At 42.4% G+C, this 15328-nt stretch overlaps 1 protein-coding gene across 1 annotated transcript; it reads left to right on the top strand.

Moving 5' to 3' along the window:
• The first annotated feature begins 5321 nt into the window (after positions 1-5321).
• LOC113294688 lies at positions 5322-7808 on the top strand. The gene has a single exon (XM_026543067.1). The coding sequence runs from the start codon at positions 5322-5324 to the stop codon at positions 7806-7808; it is 2487 nt and encodes an 828-aa protein (XP_026398852.1).
• Positions 7809-15328: the final 7520 nt, after the last annotated feature.

Below are 15328 nucleotides of genomic sequence, written 5' to 3'. Positions count from 1 at the left end.
GTGCACTCGGTCTAAAGATGCTTGGGATATCTTAGAAACCGTATTAGAAGGGAATACCTGTGAAAAAGAAGCTAGGCTTCAAAACCTAAATTCTGATTGGGAAACACTTTGTATGGCAGATGAAGATTCATTTGATGAGTTTAATCACAAAGTGTCTGAAATTGTTAATGCATCTTTTGCATTGGGTAAGACTATTCCTGAAAAGGACATTATGATGAAAATTCTCAGATCTTTGCCATCTAGGTACGATTCTAAGAAACATGCCATCGTAGAAGGAAATAACCTTGGTACGCTTTCCAGAAATACTCTTGTTGGAAAGTTAAAAATTCTTGACCAGAACACGGTCAGAACTTCTGTGTTCAATGTTGTGACCAACACAAGCGAAGCTTCTAACTTGTCTTGGGCTGATGAATGTTGTTCCAATCATGTTGATTTTGATAAATCACTGATTACACAAAAGATCAAGGATTTGTTAAAAAGAAGTAAAGGTTGTGAGAAAAGTCTCTCTCAGGTTAATGCTTCTGATGATTCAATACAAGAAAACTCATCCCAGGTTGTCAATACCTTGCATACTTCATTTGTGTGCAATGAACTTTCGGTTCTCGCAGCAGAAACTTCTTCCTACTCAAGTTATGATTCAGAGTTTGAGTATGACACTGAGATTGTTGAATTCTTGAATAAGTGTGAAGAGACTCACCAAGAAAACCTCCAACTAAAGGCTTCATTGGAAAAACTTGAATCATCACTTCAGGTGAAAGATCTTGAGATAGACTGTCTTAATGATGAATTCACCAGGACCCTATCTCTGAAACAAAAAGAGATTAATACTCTTAAGTGTGACCTCCAAAGGCTATCTAGAAGTTCTGACAAAATCTCAGCAATGTTAATTGGTCAGAAGTCTTTTGGAAACACAAATGGGTTAGGGTTAAAAAGCAAAACTGTGAGCACAAAAAACTCCTTTGTTCCAGCCCAGTTTGGCAATTGATGATGAAAGTTGTGATAAACAGGAGGCAAATAAGCAAGACAATAATATCGCAAGCGATAAAGTCTTTATCGCTGGCGATATTGTCAATAACGCTCGATATTGACTCCATCGCTGGCGTTATAATCAATATCGCCAATGTTCGACTTTCTAACGCCTATAAATACCGCACCTTATTCTCTTATGTTCTCAACTCTTCTGCTCAAATCTTCTGTTCTCTTGAACTTAAGCAAATATCTTCTGTTTTACTTCTTAAACAAATATGGAGAAAATAAAAACAAACAGAAGAGTCAAGGTATCTACTAGTACCCCAGCCAGTGGATTAATTTTTATTGTGGATACAAATTATGAGTTTGATAATGTTGGACAAGTAGCCGGTGAAGGTATGTTCTCTAATCACCTATCTGACCATGATGAGCGAGTTAATTCGGTAAATCTACCAAACGTGGGTACTCGCGCTATTTAGGAGCTTAAACGAGCTAGACCGACCAGGACGGTCTCAAGGTCATCACGTCCGTCCAACTTGGTACGTCTTAGATTGAACTTTGGGTGATCAAGAGCGCGCCGTAGCAATCACCGGCGGGCCCACTAGTTCCCTCGATGATCGAATCCCATGTTTCCCATGCACAAGCGCTTGAAACGCCGACCCAAACATGGGCGTTTGCGCTGCGTAAAAACAAAGCTCGAACGAGCTAAGACCGTAAAAAACGGTCTCAAAAGCTATCATGTATGTCCAACTTTGCCAGCCTAATTGGACGACTTAGATCTTCCTACGAACGATTAAAGAAGTCCCAACATGATCATTGGCGACCCCACTTTCCTCTTTAACCATCGAATTGCCCATGGCAAGCCTATAAGGTGTTCGACCGCTTGCACAAACTTGAGCAGACACGTCGTGTTCAAGAAACCCTAATTTGGGTTGCAGCGATGCATGGCTGTCACAGATCGATCATGACCGTCCAACTTTTCCAGCCTAGTTAGACGGCTTGGATCGCGTCTCGAGCAACCAAAGAGATGCCAACGCGTTCACCATCGAACTAACTCCACACATGGCCGAACGACTCGCTCATAGCAAGTCCAAAGCGCACTAAATCGCCGACCCAAAGTAGCGTAAGCAAGCTGTTTTCAAAAACCTAAAATTACTTTGCGGCAACACATTACTGTCGCAAATCGATATCGACCACTCATCTTCGCCAGCTGGTTTGAGTGGCTTAGATTTAATCTCAAGCGGCCCCGAAGATGTCAACGTGATCACTACAGACCCACCTTTACACGTGATTGACCGGCCTACCAAACTAGGGTTCAATGCTTAGAAACGCACTCCCAAAGAGGGGTGGGCCACACGACTCCATAAACCCTAAAGTTGCGGCAACGGCAGTATGAAACTGCCGCAAACGATCACGACCATCCAACTTCGCCAGCCTAGTTGGATGGTATAGATCTATTTTTAGAAAACAAGTAAAGCAACATTGTGAAGACCAGCCATCCTTCTTCCACATAAGGCGATCGGCCAAGAAATGGCGGGTCCCTAGAGCCACCAAACGATCACCCAAAGGTGGTCGATCAAGCTTCCAATTTTAAGACGCTTATTCGCGACTTATTCAATCAAGCTCAAAAACAATGATGCTTCATACCCATCGATTAGTTTGAGCTGCTTCAATGCGATGCTTCACATGCATCGAATACATACAATATTTTTATTGGCCTCATAAACAACTTTGTTGTTTCACCTAATAGCACCATGCTATTCTCCGCAGCGGGTCCCACGACTTGACCCACTTATTCGAGACATCAAACATGTCACAAACAGGGGGATGCTTACTGGGGTATTGGTCTGGCGGTTTACAACATGCAGCGTGCAATGCACTCATTACGAGAACGTGTAAGGAAAATACGGATGGTTAACAATGATGGAGTAGTGGGAGAAGGTGTACGCAATGTTCACCACCTCTTACACAACTCCATTACTCCACCACTTAACTTTCTCCACTTCCTACGAGATCAGGGTTGCGCTCAAATGACTTGTATAAATAGGTTTTCAACCTATTCAAAAAGGACAAGTGTTATCAACACAAGTAGCCAGAAACCATTTTCTGGGACGCAAGTCATAAACAGCCACACCTTCACAGTTCAACATTGTGATCTCAAACACCTTCTCCGCTTCCCTCCCTAAGATCAACCCTTCTCCTTCACCTTGTGATCGAATTGAATCTGGAACGACCATTTCTTGGTTTAGGCTAGAGTCTTACATATTGATTTCTCGAACCTAAAAGCATTCCCGTGCAGTGCATTTGTTCAAGGTTTAGATTCGTTTCTCATTCAACACACCCAAAATTACCAAAAAACAGCAGAATCAGTTTTTACCCATAAACAATTGGCGACCACAACGGGAGGTTAATCTCTCGGTTGCAAGATCAATTTTTCATTTTACTACAATTTTCTCAAATTCAGAATGGTTGGTCTTAGAATCAATTCGACTTCAAACTCCGAGCGGGACCCTTCAAATGGCGATGTTCATCTTTCCAATGATGATCGCACAACCAATGGAGAAATCCCGACCTTAATAGAATTGGCTCGAGTACAAGAAATACACACGAGGAACATGGACGTGATGAAATAGACGATAGAGAACATACTCAATTTCCTCGTCAAGTTCACATCATATTTAATCGGCTTCCCCGCTCCAGAGATTTCAACGATGAGGACTAACTCTTCAACCGATGACCGCTCTCAAGTCAATAGCTTCACCACCAACCAACGGCCAGTGGACCAGGAAGCGGCATCTTTAGTAGAAAGTTTGTATGAACTTCTACACATCTCATAGGACCAACGAGTGGAAACGTTTGCTGCAATCAATCAAATAGCTCTGGACGCACGTTTAGCCCCTTCATGCAATCAAGCCTTGGAAACTTCATAGGTGTCCATAAACAATGTCACGTTTACCGAAGACGACATGATGGCAGAGGAGGGCCACAACAGAGCCTTGCATGTTACTGCACGTATCAAGGGTTCAGAATTAAAAAGAGCTCTTATCGACACCGGAGCATCCTCGAATGTCATTACTCTTAAAACTCTCAGGACAACCAGCGTTCGACCGAGAAAAAATCATACGACAACCTACCACGATGACGGACGTTGAGGGAAACCAAACCAGCACATACGGGTATGTTAATCTGAATATATATCAGTAGGACTTGTCCATTCGAAATTAAAATTCGAAGTAATAGCAAAAGATCCAGACTACCATATGATACTGGGGAGACCATGGATCCACGATAATAAGATCATTCCTTCAACGTATTACCAATGTCTGAAAACCATGCTCAATGAAGAAGTTGTTCGCATCCCTGCGTCGTTATCTCCTTACACACTGATTTGCGGCGTGGAGCTTTTTGAGCCGAAGGAGAATTCACAAAATTCATCAAATAAAGTCTACTGCACGCCGCTTCCCACATGGACGTCAATTCAGGAGGAGGACCGGCTCATATCACTAAGCCGAGAGACCGGGGGGGATTCACTAGTAGAGCACGCCAACTCTTCTTCATCAAATGAAGGATCAGCACGTCTCCATGCTAAGAGGGAATGAACCTTTATGGCAAGTCACGACCATAAGGGGAAAACCGTATACCGTCGTTGTTGTTAACAATTAGCAGGGGAGACTCTCACTCGGTCTCTCCGCCCAATGGAATGCAACAACAACGACAGACTGCAAGAAGAAGTACCGGATGCTCCACGAAATTACAGGATGAAACTGACTCCACAACGGACGAACTCGAAGTGATCAACATCGGGGATGAAGAATCTCCGAGACCTATATCCATCAGTTCGACTCTGTTTTTGAACGAACGCACAAAGCTCGTGAGTCTTCTCAAGGAGTATCAAGACATATTCGCATGGACATATGAGGAAATTCCCGTCTTAGATGAAAAATTGGTTACCCATCATCTCCATATAAAACCTGGATCCAAACCGATCAAACAATCTCCAAGGCAGTTCAGGCACGACGTAGAGGAACAGATCAAAACCGAGATTCAGAAGCTGCTGACTACCGGCTTCATCAAGCCCATTCATCATCCTACCTGGTTAGCCAACGTGGTTCCCGTAAAGAAGAAAAACGGACAAATTAGATGATGTGTCGATTTCAGAGATCTGAACAAATGCTGCCCCAAGGACGATTTTCCTCTTCCCAACATTGACATGCTAGTAGATGTTACCAGCGGACATGGGCATGTTCTCTTTCATGGATGGATATAACGGCTACAACCAGATAAAAATGTACGAACACGATGCAAGTAAGACGGCTTTTCGAACTCCTCTCGGAAACTTTTACTATACTGTGATGCCTTTCGGTTTAAAAAATGATGGTGCTACCTATAAACGCGCCATGACTGCAATTTTTCACGATATGATGCAGAAGCAAGTCAAAGATTATGTAGATGACATAGTGGTCAAGTCGAAGACTCGTGCAACCCATACAGATGTTTTACGGCAAGTGTTTGAAAGGTGTCACGAGTACAAATTAAAGATGAACCCTCTGAAATGCGCTTTCGGAGTTTCTTCTGGCAAGTTTTTGGGATTCCAAGTCACCTCTGAAGGAATCAAGGTCGATCCGACCAAAACCCAAGCTATCCTCACGATGCCTCCTCCACAAACTATGAAAGAACTCCAAAGCTTCATGGGCAAGGTAAACTATATACAACATTTCATACCTGATTTGGCCCAACTTATCGCTGCATTCACCCCCCTGTTGAAGAAGGGAGCGAGCTTCATTTGGAGTACAAAGCAACAAGAAGCATTTCGACAAATCCAGCAAATATTGTCGTCACCCACCGTTATGAAATATCCCACGCAAGGAAGAGCGTTATGCCTCTACACTTCCTCTAGTGACACTGATGTTGGGCCCCTCCCTGCTCAGGAAGATGATGAAGGGATTGAACATCCCATATACTACTTCACCCGCACGTTGAGAGATGTTGAACTCAGATACCCCAAAGCAGAGAAGGCGTTCTTAGCCCTGGTTCACGTTGTGCAAAAATTCAGACATTATCTACTTTCGAACAAGGTGGTGTCAATATCCAGAGTTGATCCTATCAAATTCTTACTCTCAAAACCAGCCTTGATAGGCAGACCGGCCAAATGGCTGCTCCAAACGTCAGAGTTTGATATAACATGCGATCCTCCAAGGTCTATTAAGGGACAAGTGGTGGCAGATCTTCTAGCAGTATTCCCAGGAGAAGGAACCACAACATTGCATGAAGACCTTCCCGGAGAATTTCCCGAAATCTCATTTATCGAAAAGGAGGCGCGGCTATTATATTTCGACGGTTCTGCTACTCCTAGAAATAATACTGGAGGAGCGGGTATAGTTCTAGTGTCTCCAACGGGGGAAGTATTTTCACATTCTTTCAAGTTGGACTTTCAGTGCACCAACAATTCGGCAGAATACGAAGCTTTCCTCATAGGATTGTCAGTAGCCAAACAAGAAGGAGCCACACACCTGGAAATAAGAGGTGACTCTAAGTTGCTGGTCAATCAGATGAACGGGGTCTACTCACTCAAGGCGCTGGCCCCCTATAGATCCGAGGCGCAAAGGCTATTGAATTATTTTGTTGATGCAACCATAACCCATATTGGCTGCAATAACAACAAGCACGTCGATTGCCTAGCTACATTGGCCTCGAAGCTGCAATTCGAAGGATTGGAAGAAACTTTAATTGTGAAGAGACGGATTGTAGCGTCGACATGGCTCGCACAATCTAAAGATGTTGAAACTGACGACTGGAGGACTCCTATCGTTCAAGAGCTAAACAGTTCACTCTCCCAAGGAAAGGTCGGTCTCAAAACCCTGCAAAGCTTTTTCATGCTTCATGGAGTGTTGTATCACCGGAATCCAGATGAGTCTCTGTCAAGATGTCTTGGGGACGAAGAAGCACAACTACAACTTAACCGCATTCACAACGAAGCCTGTGGACAAACGTTGGTAGTGACTCTTTATCGACGTCTCCAACGCCTTGGCTTCTACTGGCCAAAAATGGAGACTCAATCTCGATCACTTCAAGGGTCTTGCTCCGATTGTCAAATACCACCACACCAATTGGAGGTTTCCAACGTGAGCCACACTGGGGACTGGAGAGAGCCGTATATTAATTACCTTCGTGACAGAGTACTCCCTGCAAGCAAGAAGGACGCATCCAAAATGAAGCAACGAGCCAAGAGATTCGTATTTCATGAAGGAATCCTTTACCGCAAAAGCTTTGGGGGCGACTTATTACGATGCCTGACCGAAGTGGAGATCCCGACCCTGATGAAGGAAATTCATGCAGGCGAACACCAGGGGAAGAAGAAGCTATTTCTCCAGATATACGAGAAATACTACTGGCCAACCATGGAAGATGATGCAGCTTCGTTTGTTCAAATATGCAAAGAATGTCAAATTCATGGAAATATTATTCATACACCCTCTACTCCTTTACACTCGGTAAGTAGTTTGTGGCCGTTTTACAGCTGGGGACTTGACATCATTGGGAAGATCAACCTTCCATCGTCAAAACAACCCGAATATATTATAACCGCAACGGAGAATTTTACCAAGTGGGTTGAATCCATTCCTCTACGAGGGACTAATGGAGCAACAATCGCGGCGCTCATCAAGAAACACACCATTTGTCGGTTTGGCGTGCCTAAGCACATCGTTACGGATAATGGTACTCCTTTCGCCAACAAACAGGTACAAGAGTTGCTCGAAGAATATGGGATTAAGCAGGTCTTCTCCACCATCTATTACCCCCAGGGGAACGGGCATGCTGAAAGCACCAACAAAACCTAAATTCGGATTCTCAGTCGGACAGTGCATGACCATCCCAGGACATGGCACGAACAGCTACCAATAGCATTGTGGGCGTATCAGACAACACCTAGGAGTTCTACCGGCATTTCCCCTTACTCACTTATCTACGGTGCAGACACAATTCTCCCGGCATAGATTAAAATTTCGTCATCCAGGATTGCAGCAGCAAGTGGGGTCCACTGGAATGAAGCCGATGCATTGGGCTTCAGGATTGCAGAGTTGGGAACCCTAGACTCCAGGAGAGATAAAGCAGAGGAACGTACTCAAACATACAGAAGCAGGATCTCCAGAGCGTATGACAAAGATGTAAAACCACAAGTTTTCAAAGTGGGGGATTTAGTTTTGAAGACTGCCAAGCACATTCAGTAAGACATGTCTGCATCAAAATTCTCTCCAAAATGGGAAGGTCCCTATGTGATCACCAAAGCTTACAACACCGGATACTACAAGATTATTAAAGAAGATTGAGGTAAACTGGAAGCAATCATCAACGGAAAATGGCTCAAGGCATACTACGCCTGATCATCATTCCGCCTCTTGCCGCCTCGCAACGCAACAATCAGGCATTATCACTTTTCTCACGTCTCAGTTATTAAATTCTCCATTAGTGAAAACATGTCGATGTAAACTCCATTCACTTAACAAAATCCAATGCAATTTATTTTCAAAGAAAGGTTCAAAACCCAAAAAAGAAAAACGATTAAAACATCATCATGCCTACTTATTCAAAACAAAAAGTACGACTCAGAAAAGGCCGTCCAATAAGCTGTAGTTCCTTGAAAGCATCATTTTCAGCCTCTCCTGATACCTTTCAGTCCTACTCTTCAAGTCTCGGATTGCCTGCTCCACCTTCTCATATTCTGCAGCCAAGGCCTTCTCATATTCCAAGATGGAATTCGCGGTAGGGACAACATTGGCGATGATACCAGCTCGATCAACTTTGACAACATCAAGGCGCTGCCGCAACCATCCCTCGTTGAACTCCATGGATTCACAGGTAGATATCATATCTTCCCACTTATCAATACTTGATTAAGAAACATCACGAATGGACGCGCCTCCCATCTCGGCAATCATGGGTAAAAGTCAGTTCACTGTAGTAACTAAAGCAGACGAGCAGTGCCGCACCACGTTCCTAGTTGCAATATGGCCGTACCTTCTCCATGTTTTTGTATACAGAGGCATGAACTCCTTCCTCACTAGAAAACCGTCAACATCCCGGTAACTAGAAGACAAACATCTCATGTGAACATCGAAATGCAAGCCAACATTAGGGTACTCGTATGAGGATATACCCAAATCGTGTCTTCCAGGTCAGCAGCAGGCGAGTTGGAACTTGAAGGGGGGGGGGGGAGTGGTTAAATCATCATCATCAACCACTGTTACACATGTTCCAGAAGGATATCTCTGCAAAAAAAAAAAAAAGAAAGAGGAGAAGGAGAAGGAGAAGATCTCGTCATCTACCAGCCATGACAGATGAATACACATTCACTAGTGCAAAATATACCGGTATGATCTTCTTGACTCGCATAGTTCGTGAAGGATAACCATCGCAAGGCTCAGGGATTCAGCCACTCTGAAAGAAAATGATGATTAGACGTCAAAATAAAAAGAATAATCGTTACTTCAAAATCCGTAAATATTCAGAATCATACTCTGGATACGAGCCGCTTGCGCTTAGCATAAGAATCTGACCGAGCTGAGGAAGATGATCCACTTCTATCTGACATGATGAAAGAAGGGAATCCCAGTAGGAGGACTTGTATCTCGGAACAATAAGGGTGTCTCTGTATATACACTTGACAGAAACCCTAAAACAAGATTGAAGAGTTGTAACAAGATTCATCCGATAAGCTGACTAGGTCATGCTTCTTGTTGCAACCTGTAGATGGTGGATTTTCGACAAAGAATAAATTCGCAAACTCATAATTATACAAAGCTCTGATTCAGCAATCAGACGTGAGTATCGAGACACGGGTCTCTCATCGAATTCTCAACGGAGAGTACTTTCTCTCAGAGTACATGTAGATATGTAGTCTCACGATTGGACAACGACATATCTCATGAATACTGAATACTTTCAGTGATTATTTCTATGTAGCATCACGAGATGGACGGCTCCCAGACAGCTTGCTCTGCTAGTATAGAGCGATAACGTTTTCAGGAACAAACAACAAGTTTACCCTGACTATATAAAGGATATGACTTACTGGCAAGCTCGTATCAGGATAATTAATGCTCCTAGACAGCTTGCTCTGCTAGTATAGAGCCACAAAGTTAATTATTCCTAATTACAATCGCTCCTATTCCATGGTCGAATCCACGACTAGTCCCATGGAATGACAATAACAATTGTTCTGGTTCTATGATCGAATCCACAGCTTGATCTCATAGAATAGCAATAACTATATTATCTCATTACTCCGATTTCATGATCGAATCCACAACTGGTCTCATAAATGGTAATAGATAAACCTTAATTACTCTGATTCTATGGTCGAATCTATGATCCCATGGAATGGTAATGCTCACTTTATTATTCTGAATTCGTAGTCGAATCCTCAGCTGATCCTATGAATTAATAATAAACATCTTATTACTCAGTTTTGTGAATTATTCTCCACTGAATTCCACAATTAGTAATAAATAATCAACAACCGGGCGTCTGAGCTACCTCTAAGTAAGCCCCGATTCAAATGGTGAAGGTGTATTCGACGATGATACACTAACAGTCACCGCACGAACGAGTATTTCAAAAATACAACGAAACGGTGAACCTATGCAAAATAGAGAAGAAAATAATAAATAATTAAAAATATTGACCAGGGTGCTGGGAGCACGGACACATGACCGACCGACCGTGTCGTGGTCAATCCCATGCCAATTTTATATTTTTAATGCATTTTTATTATTTTCCATGATTTGATGAAAATCCTCTCATTTTATCAAATCTCCTTCGTCTCGAGGAAACTCCTCGGTTTCATGGTACTTCCATAAATCCATAAAAATAATATAAAATTAAGAAAAGGAGTGTGGGGCATGACCATTGGCCAACCGGCCATGCCTTAGTCCCAACCGGCCCCACACCCGCGGTTCCTTATTATTTTATTATTATTACTATTATTTCTCTAATTTCATGAAAAAACTCCTTGATTTCATGGTATTTTTGCACAAATCATCAAATAATAATAAAATAAAATAAATTATGAAAACTTGTGGGACAGGGCCTTGGTCGGCCGGCCATGCCCTAGCCGGTCCCACACGCCCCTTTGTTTTATTATTAGTTTTCCTTGAATTTCATCAAATTCCTTGATTTCATGTTATTTCTCTCAAATTAGGAAAAATTCCCTCAAATCATCAAAAATACTTAAAAAATATTAAAAAAAATTATGAAAACTCGTGGGACCGGGCTCAAGCCAGCCGGTCATGCCTCCACGGTCCCGCACGCCCTGGTTTTTATTATTTTAATATTTTTTGCTTCCCTGAACTCATGAAAACTCCTTCAGTTCATGGAAACTCCCTGAATTCATCAAATTTCTCAAAATTCATGAATTTTTCATAAAATCATTATAAAATTAGGAAAACTTGTGGGACCGGGCCCTAGCCGGCCGGTCATGCCTTCCACGGTTCCACACGCCCTTGTTTTATTATTTTAATATCTTTTGCTTCCTTGAACTCATGAAAACTCCTTCAATTCATGGAAACTCCCAAAATTCATCAAATTTCTCAAAATTCATGAATTTTTCATAAAATTATCAAAATATTATAAAATTAAGGAAAAGGCACCACGGGACCGTGGTCACGACCGGACGACCATGCCTTGACCACGGCGGTCCCACACCTTCTCATTCCTTATTTTATAATTATTTTTCATCATCTCATGGTGTTTTCCTCAGTTTCATCGAAACCCTAATTTTGGCATATTTTCTTGAATGGATGCTCAATTGCACGCCAGAAAATATCAAAATTCTCAGGACTGAAACGCGGACGCCTTGGGGACATGAGCATGTTATCTTGACCGACCAAGATTGGCTCTTTGGCTCACGGAAGCCGGTCCCATCAGTTTTCACAGTTTTGACCTAATTTGCACAATTGCTCGTATTAGGTCCAAAATTCTCCCAAACACTTTGGATTTTCATGAAGTGATCGTCAGGCGGTCACGTGACAATCCAGGGCCGGTTTCATGACTCCATGGTCGGTCCCTCGCCTCGTCATAATTAATTAGGTTTTCTCACCTAAGGCTCAGACGAGCATTTTCGAATAAATGATTAAACCAGCATTTAATCATTCTTCCACCAAAAAATCATCAACTCTTCAGGAGTTCTTCGTATTTTCTCACGTGAGCATATGGACACTACGTGGTTGATCCACGGTCCCATGTAGTCACTCCCTCCTTCGTCCCATGGTTGAAATTCTGACAACCATGAATTGATCATCAATTGATCAAATTAGGGTTTCTGAATCCAATGATCATCATTCCAGATTCCAACCTTAATAATTTTACGACGGCCTCATGGTCATTAATTTTATTAATTATGCTCGAATCAACGACCAGTATTCTAATTAATATTTTTGGTACGCTGCCAATAATCCATCAGATGAGCAACACATACTCAGACGATCAAATATTCAACAATTCATCACATGAGAAGCACTTGCTCAGATGAGGAATATTTGCTCAATATTGGTTCAACAATCAATATTCAACGATCCATCGAATGAGCAATACTTGCTCACTTCATCGTAAGAACTATACCTCTGTCTCATGACATGTTCAATTCATGAGTTTCAGAACATCATGTTCAACTCAACGACTACATGGACTCATCGTCCCATCAAACCACGAAGTCATCAATTGACTAACAAATCACGAGACGTCAATCATGTCACTTGGGGGGATATCACTTAGGGTTTTGGTCTGGCGGTCTACGACACGTGTGTTCAAACACACGATGGAATGTGAGCAAGTCGTGCAATCAGTTTAAGGAATTCACGAGGTAGTGGGTGGAAAATCGACCAAGTATCCACACGTTGAGAAACTGGTTTCAAACACGATCTCCACTTCCCCACTCCTTGATTCCATCAACTGTCACACTTCATGGAATCATGGTGTCTACAATTCCAGCAATATAAATAAGCCTCTGAATCATGATGGAATCATCATCAGTATCATCAATCTCATGTCAAACTGACAACACGAGATCATCAACTCATCAATTGAGCAATTACTCTCAATTGAGCAATTTCAATCACTCAGAGCTTATCGTATTCATAATTCACACACCCACAATCTTTGATTACCATTGATTCCACACATTTCTCAGATTCCCTCCTACGGATCAACCCATCCTCTCTTGTGACCTAATTTACTCTGGAATGGTCATTGTCTTGATTTAGGCCGGAGTACTACAGATTGATCTCGAATCTAAAGAACCCCCTTTGCAGCGGTGCATCTGTGTGAGGTTTAACATTTCTCTCGGTTCGAGGAGTCTCCTCCGTACGGTCGGCTCCTCAATTCCTTAAAAACCATCAAATCGTTTTTCCCCATCTACAGATTGGCGACCACAGTGGGAGATTAATCTCTCGGTTCCAATCTCACAATTTCACAAGATGGTTGGTATTAAGACTAATTCAACTAATTCAGATCAGAATATTTCAAACGGCAACATTCCTCATGTTACACCTGGCGGCATGGAAGGCAGAGGGGTCCCGACTTTGGCAGAGTTGGATCAAATCCTAGAGGTCCATACCAGGAACATGGACCTGATGAAGGAGACGATAAACCACATCCTCGACTTTCTCATCAAATTAACATCCGAGTTAGGCGGTACCTCCGCTCCAGAAGTCTCGACACCGGGCACCGAAGCTTCATCTGACCCTCGAATCAACAGCTTCACCATATACGAGAATCCAGTGGAACAAGAGGTCACACATTTGATCGAAAATCTATGTGAACTTCTGCACTTCTCCAGGGATCAGCGCACAAACACATTTCCAGCACTCGACCAGATATCATCCAGCGTGCAAATAACGCCACCAACACCATCAGTTGAAGAAGTCTCCCTAGTGCCTGAGCATTCGATCGACAACATCTATTTTGGAGAATAAGATCGTATGACGGATGAAGGACACAATCGAGCATTGTATATCACTGGTTTCATCAAAGGCACCGAATTTAGAAGAGCTCTTGTTGACACCGGTGCTTCTACCAACATTGTCGCCATGAAGACTCTCAGGGTGGTAAAATCCTAACTCACTGACGCAGGAATCGTCGATTGCATTTAGCGTATGCAATAAGCTTTTAAACCCCTAGGTGGCCCTAGTGGCCGAGTTATAGTCTCGGGAGGGCTTACAAGAGATATACCCACAAAACCTTTACTCCAGACCCTAGCTATCTACGCAGAACCTTGGAAGGCACTAAAGAATCTCCTTGGTTGGCATACTTATTGACTACACGAGGAAGTACCCTGATGCGAAATTCCAATTGATGTACACGAGTTTGCACTCAAGCATACTAAAATTCGTATAAAGTGACAGAGCTCTACTCAGATAGTCGCACTATGGACATCAATATCCGGAGTCAAAACTAATCACATGGATAGATCAAGAAGATGGAAATAGAGAAAAACATAGATGGTTTTGATGTTTACTAAGTGAACGGTGTTTCTCATATCAGTCTGAAGGCCTCCGCTAAAATGAACCTATCCTAATGGACTGAGATACTAGTCTGACTAATATCAACACAACTGGCATATACAAGGGAACCAGTGATTGATAATCCTAACTCTAGGTCAACACATCTGGCATATACAAGGGTACCAGTGGTCGACTTTATTGAATTTATTCCGGTTGGTCAAATGGTCTGGTCTCAGTTTTTTTTTTGGTTTTTTTTTTTTTCATTGTATCTCAATCACTCTAATCCACCCTAGCATTGGTAACAACTTGAATCGTGAGCCCCACCAAATCACTTAGAAACATATTTAAAAAGAAAAATAAATATGTTTCTAATTTAGGATCCTTTTTTTTTGGAGAAATTGGACGTGACTGAATGAGATTCAATCACCGGATCTAGTACAGATTCATTTTTTTTAGGAATAGCAAGTGGCACCCCTTAGTAATTTAGGTTCCCCTTATCCAAACTGAGAGTCCGAAGAGTAATTTTCTCCCACGAGCGCAAACATCACTTTTCGAGGCAATTTCGCCGCAAAAGCTTATTTCTCCAAAAACACCTACAAAGACACAAAAAGCCATAATAAACACAAAATCAAGCACTAACAATATATACAATTGAGATTATATCAGACAGAAAAATGTGTCTATCAGATGGCCAGGTCCCACAAGGTAAAATCGTTCGATATCCCATCCTAATGACAAGATTTGAAGGAAGTCAAATCCATACATATGGATATGCATACATAGATTTGAGGGTGGGTCCGATTCGATCGAAAGCGAAGTTTCATGTGATCGAGCAAGAACCTGACTACCATATAATACTGGGA

This window comes from Papaver somniferum, chromosome 7 (assembly GCF_003573695.1).
Source record: "Papaver somniferum cultivar HN1 chromosome 7, ASM357369v1, whole genome shotgun sequence".
Taxonomy (NCBI): Eukaryota; Viridiplantae; Streptophyta; class Magnoliopsida; order Ranunculales; family Papaveraceae; genus Papaver; species Papaver somniferum.
Note: the sequence above shows the minus strand (reverse complement) of the source record. Positions and strands in the feature narration are given on the sequence as shown.